We start from the raw sequence: 8,097 nt of genomic DNA, 5'->3' as shown, positions 1-8,097 counted from the left end.
GCGGCATCCTACGCAACATGAAGTTCCTAGTGCGCATTTCCTGGCAGCTGCCTCTAACAAAACCAATAGCACCATCTGTGGGCGCTCGTCCACCTGAAAGTCTTTATTGGCAATATTTACATTCGTGTAAATCGTAAATAACGTGCAACGGGATCCAAGTAATTCTAAAATTCATATCTAGACACGACTACTTAATAGTTCTAAACAGTGCCCCAGTGTCGTGGACGCGTTTTAATCAACCTTTCTCTACTAGAACTATAATATGACCACTGGTTTAATGATGGATTATGAATTCAAGATGAAAACTCAGACAGAGAGAGTGAAGGTGGAAGACCTCTTTGATTATGAGGGCTGCAAGGTGGGCCGTGGAACCTACGGACATGTCTACAAGGGAAGACGAAAAGACGGTGGTGCGGATGTCCGGGATTATGCCCTCAAACAAATTGAAGGCACTGGACTATCAATGTCTGCATGCAGAGAGATTGCTGTATGTAAAATCATGTCTTTCATCATGAACATATAACAATAACAATTTCTTCTTCTTTTTAGTTACTAAGAGAGTTGAAGCATCCAAATGTAATCAATTTAATCAGAGTTTTTCTCTCACAATGACAGAAAAGTGTGGCTATTGTTTGATTTTGCTGAGCATGATCTATGGCACATTATCAAATTTCACAGGGCTGCCAAGGCTAATAAGAAGCCTGTGATGGTGCCCAAGGGTATGGTCAAGTCTTTGCTGTATCAGATTTTAGATGGTATTCATTATTTACACTCAAATTGGGTGCTGCACAGAGATCTGAAGCCTGCAAATATTCTTGTTATGGGGGAAGGCCCTGAAAGGGGCAGGGTAAAGATTGCTGATATGGGTTTTGCTCGACTATTTAATGCTCCATTGAAACCACTTGCTGATTTGGATCCAGTTGTGGTGACCTTTTGGTACAGAGCTCCAGAATTGCTGCTTGGTGCAAGACATTACACAAAAGCCATAGGTAAGTTCTCAACTGATTTCATTTAATATATGTTTACAAACTTTGAGAATGGATTGTAATAAAAAAGTATGCACATATTTAGATATTTGGGCTATTGGGTGCATCTTTGCTGAGCTTTTAACGTCAGAGCCAATATTCCACTGTCGTCAAGAAGACATAAAAACTAGCAATCCATATCACCATGATCAGTTAGACAGAATTTTCAACGTGATGGGTTTTCCTCAAGACAAAGACTGGGAAGATATCAAAAAGATGCCCGAACATCCTACACTCCTCAAAGACTTCAAAAAATCGAAGTATTTTAAGCTTTACTTATGATGTGTTTTTCACACTAATATTTATTTGTTTTTTTTTTTTGCAGTTATCAAAATTGCTCGCTTATAAAATACATGGAACGACACAAGATCAAACCAGACAGCAAAGCTTTCCATTTATTGCAAAAGTTGCTATTGATGGATCCAAATAAGCGTATAACATCCGAAGTAGCGATGCAGGATCCCTATTTCTCTGAGGAACCTCTTCACACTCAAGATGTCTTTGCCGGCTGTCCGATTCCTTATCCTAAGCGCGAATTTTTGACCGACGATGATCAAGACGATAAGGCGGAAAGTAAACGTCAACAACAACAGCAGCAGCAGCAACAACAGCAACAACAACAACAGCAGCAACAGCAACAACAACAGCAGCAGCAGCAACAACAACAACAATCTCAACAGCAGTCTTCTGATCAGAATCCTGCAAAGCGGCCAAGACTAGGACCGCCTGGTCATCAGGGACAAGTGAATCAGCAGGTATTCGTAATATTTTAATTTAATATGAAGGAATAACTGTTTGTTTTTAGGTCTTTTCAAAGGTGGTGCCTATTTCCCAACAACAGCAGGACTTCCATCAGCAACAGATGATGTACAACAATGCCTCGCAACAACAGCAGAACTTTCAGCAGAGATTCTAACTTCGTTCATTGAAATAATTTATGTAATTGTATTGATGCTTACTTAGTAATTAATACTTAAGGTATATACTTGTAATTATATGGTGTACGTTATAAAAACAAAATATTGTCGTTATTTATTATTCTTACGCCCAGAAGTTTAATGAGGCACTGACAGAAGTAGTTGTCAGTGTCACATTACAGTTTTATTCCATTTTTGTTAAAAAATGCCTCCAAAAAAAGCTAAAAAGGAAAGAAAGCAAGACGATGGAAAAAATTTTTATGACACGCAAATAACAGACCTTAATCACATTCTGTCCGATCTACGCACCAAACAGATTGAAGTCGGAGGCCGCAACGAAGAACTTCTCAATGAAGAAATTACTTTAATTCAAGACGAAAAAGATATCATTAGCTATTTAAATCGTACGATTCAAGATCTCACTGATGAAATCAACGGCATCCAAAACGAATGCGATCGTGTAGAAGAGGAACGCATCAAGGAAGCGCAAGACTTTGAAAATGAAAAAGAGAAAATACAAGAGAATCATGAACGAATCGAAGAGAATCTTTTGTCGGACTTGAAACTAACTGTTGGAAAACTGCACGCGTTGGAAGAATTCCGTTTACTGCGAGATGAAATAATGCAAAAGTACGAAATATTAGAGAACGAAGAAGAAGAGCAAAAGGTACGCCATAAGCGAGAGATTTACGAAGTTGAGCGGAAGTTTATCATTGGCGAGGACAAACTGAAGAAAGAAATGGACGCAAAACTGAAGTGGTTGATCGAAAAATTCCAAGCTGTGACAGACATACGTGTTGCAGCGACCACTTTACGAGTTCTTAAGGAAAACATTGCGTTGAATAATATGATTGAAGCCAAATTCAAAACTTTACGGAAATTGTATGATGTTCATGATAAACTCGAGAGCCATGACTGGCGATTGCAACTGATGTCGCATATGAGTATGCTTGAAGCTAACACGATGTCGAATCAATCCAGTGGGTTAAAACATGCACTTATTAATTTAGTGAATGATTACTATGCCATGACTACGACTATTAAACAAGCAAAATTGAAGGAACCAACCATAGCTGTTTATAGAGAGAGAATAAAGGTTTTTAAAGATCAGATTGCTGAAGATACAACAAGGAAATTGATTCTGGAGCAAAATATTCACGAGTTGCGCTGTCAGCGCGAAGACATTTTTGCAAAGATTCGCCATGAAAAGGCACGCAATGATGAGTTACACACTATGTTAAGGGAAGTTGCAAAGATGTTGCAAGCGCCAGCGGTCAACGATGAAGTATTTTCTATTTATGATCAACCACCGGAAGGCGAGGAAGATGCTGCACACTCAAAATCATCGATTTTGTTTAAAATTTGTGAATTTTTGATGCAGGTGCGTGAATGGAACCAAAATTTGAAGCCAATGCAGATGCTTGAAAGTAGAAGTGACATATACATGCAAGGGCGAATGGGTTTGGTCCCAAGAGAAGTTATTTTAAAGTCTATGATTCCAACGATGGAGGAAAAAGCGGAACAAGTCGATGGAAGCTTCGATTTGTTGTTCAGCGAAAAGAGTTTTGACGAAGAAGTTTGTTTCGAAGAGGCTAGTGAAATGGAGGTTGAACCGATTAGTAATGAAGAATCGGTTGTGATTGTTGTTGAAGAGCAAGAAACACAGACTGATTTACATGTTAGCTCTTCAAGTTTGAATTAATAATTGTTATGATTAGAAATGAATAAATTATACGTACTCTACGAAGATTTGAAGATAGGTGGATGAAAATGTTCTCACAATGTATTGTTACTAAATTGCAGTAAATAACTAAATAAAGTGTAACCCTGTTTTAAAAATTTGTATTTGTGCGATTGTGCGCCGATGCGGATGTCAAGCTGTCAAATTTTTGTTACTTGACAGCCGTTCGGCCATTTTCTTTCGCGCTTCCGCACGACAGCTCTTTTTCGTCGGTGCTTTGCTTGTAAACGAGGTGAGTGAAGAAAAATTAATGAAAACCATCCAAATTATAGTCAAAAATCTGATCATCTTTGGATATTACACATAATAAAGCATGTCAGAACATAATACTGTTCGTTTAGTGCACCATATTGCAAATTCGGTGATCTTTCTTCGATAATACCAACGACATGTGCCAACATTGAGCAATAACATGTTTGTTTATCATTACAGGCATTAAAAACGAGTCACAATGCAGTTGTGCTTCAGAGGATTATCAACACACGTGTTGGAATGCCAAGGCACCGAGACTATCGGTGAAATTAAGGTACTTGAAGCACAAAATTAATAGAAGAAATTTTGAGGTTAGCTTGCTGTATGTTTTGTATTGAAATCGTTTATTTCAGGCACAAATTGCTGGTTTGGAAAACCTGACTGCTGGCGATATTTCCCTGTACGCCAACGGCAGCCCTGTTCAGGATGACAGCTTTGTCTCCCTGTTTGAAGACACAGACATTGAATTGACTGTTGGATTGTTGGGTGGTAAAGTGCATGGTTCTCTTGCTCGTGCTGGTAAGTAAATCTTCAATTATTGTTTTAAATCATAGCAAGTTCCAGCTGGTTTACAGTTGTAATCTTTGACTGAAACCTTCCAATATCTTGCAATATTAAGTGCTGAAGTTTGAATTGTTTACAAGGTTTCAGTTTGTAAATGATATAGGAACAGCAGACATTCATTCAATATATTTTTGTTGATGATGGTTTCTCACTGTTTTTTTTTTTCTATTATTATTTTAGGTAAGGTAAAGGGACAGACACCTAAGGTAGAGAAGCAAGAAAAGAAGAAGAAGAAGACCGGCCGCGCGAAGAGACGCATCCAATACAACAGGCGATTCGTCAATGTTGTGGCACAATTCGGTCGTCGTCGTGGACCCAATTCCAACACTCAGTAAACAATGAGTTTATTGCTTATCAAATGTATGTTAAGGTGTCTGCAACCTAAGATCGTGTTGCCTTTATATAAATTAATAAAAACTTATTAATTAATTGCAAGAGTTTGATGTGAAAAGCTGAAAATTCCTTATAAATAATATGTGCTGTACATAGATTGGATGGAATTGTTTATAGAAGTTCCCTGACTTAGACTGAAGTAATTTAAAACAGTTCTCAGTAGAATTTCTCAATTTTCAGGAACTTTATATGCAAACAATGCAAATATTCACCCACTTATCCTCAATATAACCTTGTAGGATGGATTATCACAACTTTTATTCATAGAAAATTAAATAGTTTATACTTAAACATAAGGATTCCAATTGCTGCCATCCTCAGGCACCAAGTTATTTGTAACCAACAGGACAATGTCCACAATCCACCAGATTCCAACCCCTCCAAGTGTGAGCAACTTTCCCACTGCAGTCCCTGTTTGTCCAAGACAAAATCTATCCATTCCCAAAAATCCCAAGAGGATACTGTACAACAGTGTGGTGGTGAAATATTGTTCAGAGTACTTGATGCACGGCACATTGGCGCGTTCAAAAGTGCGGTTTCCAAAGCACTCTATGTTTTCTAGCACTGTGCACCAAACTTTAGTACGTTCCACATCTTCAAAGCGCATTCCACCAAACTTGACGCAGCCAAAACCGTTCTCCTTGGCGGTTTTGTTGCCCTTTAGGTCTTCTGGATCTTTGCACTTGACAAACTCCCATGATAGGTAGGAACACTTTACTTTTGGGCCCAGAGGGAAGAAGGTTTCATTGTCTGTTGCATGTATGCATAGCACAAAGGTAAACAATGTTAAGAATAGTGTGATAAACACGTTGAAATGCATAGTTTTAAGTAATACAACTATTGTCACATTGTTTAACGTATTTTAATACTAAGTTTCTAGTTGTTTATGATACACCATTTCTATTTACTTATTCCAATTCATACAGGTTATGATGGTTTGTTGGTTTGGTTGCAAACATTTAAGGAAACTATACACAGGGTAGTAGTAAAGCATGAAAAAGCTGATTTATTTGAAACTAGCTAATCCGGCGAACTCCGTTTCGCCATCGGGGCTTCGTTTTAAGTAACATTTCGTTTGGTGATCTAAAAATGAGGAAAAATAAAATTTTTATATTTGAAAACGGCAAATTTTATTTTATTTGACAACAGTTATGAATGCATTTTGATTACAAAAATGAAACGTTATTTAGTTGAACTTCTATAAGTAAATTCTGTAAGTAAATGAAAGTGAATCCAAAGAAAATCCTGAATCGAAGCGTTATACGTGTCCGCAAATAATCCGTTTAATTGAAGTGTTCTTTGGTAAACCACATTTTTTGATTTTTGGTCTGACGTTAACACAAACAAAGCGGATGATTTCCCAACTCGGAACACACAACGTATAACTTCCCATGTGAAAAACAATGAGTTTCTAAACGATTGGCCTTGCGACTTGTTAATTGTCATTGCGAACGCAAGGAGAACTGGAAATTGCAATCGTTTGAAGTTAAACGGAAAATCAGAGAAATACATACATTTTCACCTGGGCACTTTCCGTTAGTAATTCAATCAAATTCAGCTTAAGTCTAAAGTCTTTTTATTGTAAGTCAAATACCTTTGCAAAATCGCGGTGAATTCAAATTACGCAATATCATAATAACTGCACCAACATTGAGTTGTAAGTTATGTGGTGGAAATCCTGGTAACTTGCATTGCATCAACAATTTTCCCATTGCACTGGATCGGGCAATATTGCATGTTGGAGTATCAATTGTGTTTAAATTGAATAGCAACTTAAGCGCAGAATCTACATCTGGAAGAGTCGCCGCAATTCCAGATGATGCTAACGCCAAAGCTATGTCACATCTTGATCGAAAAGTGGTCAAAATCAATGAAATGACAAACGTTTTCCCTGTTCCCCCAGGTGCGTCCAGGAAGAATAGACCACCAGAATTTTTGTCCACCGCTTGCATTTATGTTTTGTATACTGGTTTTTGCTGTTCTTTTAGCGACGGCACATTATTTCGAACGAATTCCTCCAATGTATCAACATTGTATTGCAGCTCTCGTTTTAATTCTTGGTTGAATGCATCGTGCATCAATTGATTTGGCGCAATCATTCCTACTTATTTCCTGTTAGAACTTCTCCTCAATTTTCTTTACTATAAACCTTGCTGAGCCTGAGACCTTTCCAACGAATGCAAAACCGTAGAAATCGGTTTCTGCGTTCTAGAGTTATAAAAGAAGAAGATAACTCTCGTTTAACCAAAACGGTCTTGCGATGGCAAAACAGAGAAACCCTTGAAAGCTACGACTGCACTACTAGATGACTTAGGCACGACTGAGCACATGGTAGTAAACGAAAAAAAACACAAAATAGTGACGTTAGTAGAGCACATGGAACGCTGCGAGCACTTCTTTAATACCTGCACAGACCCGCAAATGGTGGTGGGGGGTAGGTCGGCCGTACATAATAGTTGTAATCTATTGGATTAAGATCTGTGATCACTGCAGGCTGCTATACCTCCGTCGAGTGGTGGGGGTAGCGGCGCGGATTGATGACCACACGTCCCGCACTTAGCACGAGTTGATCCCTCTATGACTTTGACCCATAACAAGTGTCCATTTATACTTGTGACCAACTCGACGGAAGAGTACAGATCCCGAAGTAAATAGCCAGTTTACTTCACTTTTCTTTCTAGCTGCAACTATAAACGTGGTTTTATTTTCTTCAAAATCATAAAATCTCTGAACCACAAATTCCACATTTATTACGCATCAAGCTGGCAAACATGTAAATCGAATTCAATTTATATCATTTGTGTGGAAGCGCACACGATTCACATGAAACTGTGTGGTTGTTGCGGCCATTTATCATCCCGAATGCGAGTATAATTTGATTATGCGACTGTCGCTTGCTGGATATTCGCCAAAATTAAAGCTATACAGTCAAACAATCAACGCACGCGGTGTTTAATTACCTCACAATATACGTTAATGCTTCTGAAGTTTACGTATTCCATTATTGCTATTATTAAATCAGGATAATCACATTTCAATACATGTTTTGTCGTAAAAATTAATAGTTAAAGTTAGGGTGGCTTCAATTTTGCACGTTTACATTTATTGCGCAATATTTTTAAATGTTTAATTTAATAAACCATTAATAAATTTATTTATAAGATTACAAGCTGGCAATCAAATTATAGAGTTGAACGCAGCCGTC

At 37.9% G+C, this 8,097-nt stretch overlaps 4 protein-coding genes across 4 annotated transcripts; 3 read left to right on the top strand and 1 right to left on the bottom strand.

Moving 5' to 3' along the window:
- Positions 1-125: 125 nt before the first annotated feature.
- On the top strand, positions 126-2,045 carry Cdk8 (cyclin-dependent kinase 8). The gene is given in 6 exon segments (XM_065301770.1): positions 126-487; positions 550-599; positions 601-989; positions 1,072-1,285; positions 1,351-1,780; positions 1,831-2,045. Coding segments are annotated over 6 exon segments (1,419 nt in total). The 5' UTR covers positions 126-262; the 3' UTR covers positions 1,942-2,045.
- Positions 2,046-2,077: 32 nt separating this feature from the next.
- On the top strand, positions 2,078-3,781 carry LOC135791384 (cilia- and flagella-associated protein 157-like). Its single transcript, XM_065301769.1, has one exon. It carries the CDS (start codon positions 2,148-2,150, stop codon positions 3,642-3,644), a length of 1,497 nt encoding a protein of 498 aa, XP_065157841.1. The 5' UTR covers positions 2,078-2,147; the 3' UTR covers positions 3,645-3,781.
- Positions 3,782-3,795: 14 nt separating this feature from the next.
- On the top strand, positions 3,796-4,928 carry RpS30 (ribosomal protein S30). Its single transcript, XM_065301772.1, has 4 exons — positions 3,796-3,915; positions 4,116-4,209; positions 4,289-4,454; positions 4,680-4,928. The coding sequence occupies exons 2-4, from the start codon at positions 4,135-4,137 to the stop codon at positions 4,832-4,834; spliced, it is 396 nt and encodes a 131-aa protein (XP_065157844.1). The 5' UTR covers positions 3,796-3,915; positions 4,116-4,134; the 3' UTR covers positions 4,835-4,928.
- Positions 4,929-5,133: 205 nt separating this feature from the next.
- Positions 5,134-5,836, bottom strand: amrt (TM2 domain-containing protein 2 amaretto). The gene has a single exon (XM_065301771.1). The coding sequence runs from the start codon at positions 5,710-5,712 to the stop codon at positions 5,179-5,181; it is 534 nt and encodes a 177-aa protein (XP_065157843.1). The 5' UTR covers positions 5,713-5,836; the 3' UTR covers positions 5,134-5,178.
- Positions 5,837-8,097: the final 2,261 nt, after the last annotated feature.

The sequence above is a fragment of the Atheta coriaria genome, unplaced genomic scaffold (assembly GCF_025399875.1).
Source record: "Atheta coriaria isolate IRGN ID8LTWV9N9 unplaced genomic scaffold, Caltech_Dcor_3.1 hic_scaffold_4_pilon, whole genome shotgun sequence".
Taxonomy (NCBI): Eukaryota; Metazoa; Arthropoda; class Insecta; order Coleoptera; family Staphylinidae; genus Dalotia; species Dalotia coriaria.
This window is presented reverse-complemented; position numbering and strand designations above follow the sequence as displayed.

Coding starts and splice junctions, on each gene's coding strand:
- LOC135791384 (XM_065301769.1), top strand. CDS start 2,148: ATGCCTCCAAAAAAAGCTAAAAAGGAAAGAAAGCAAGACGATGGAAAA.
- RpS30 (XM_065301772.1), top strand. CDS start 4,135: ATGCAGTTGTGCTTCAGAGGATTATCAACACACGTGTTGGAATGCCAA. Junction 4,210..4,288: donor AGACTATCGGTGAAATTAAG/GTACTTGAAGCA, acceptor CGTTTATTTCAG/GCACAAATTGCTGGTTTGGA. Junction 4,455..4,679: donor TGGTTCTCTTGCTCGTGCTG/GTAAGTAAATCT, acceptor TTATTATTTTAG/GTAAGGTAAAGGGACAGACA.
- amrt (XM_065301771.1), bottom strand. CDS start 5,712: ATGCATTTCAACGTGTTTATCACACTATTCTTAACATTGTTTACCTTT.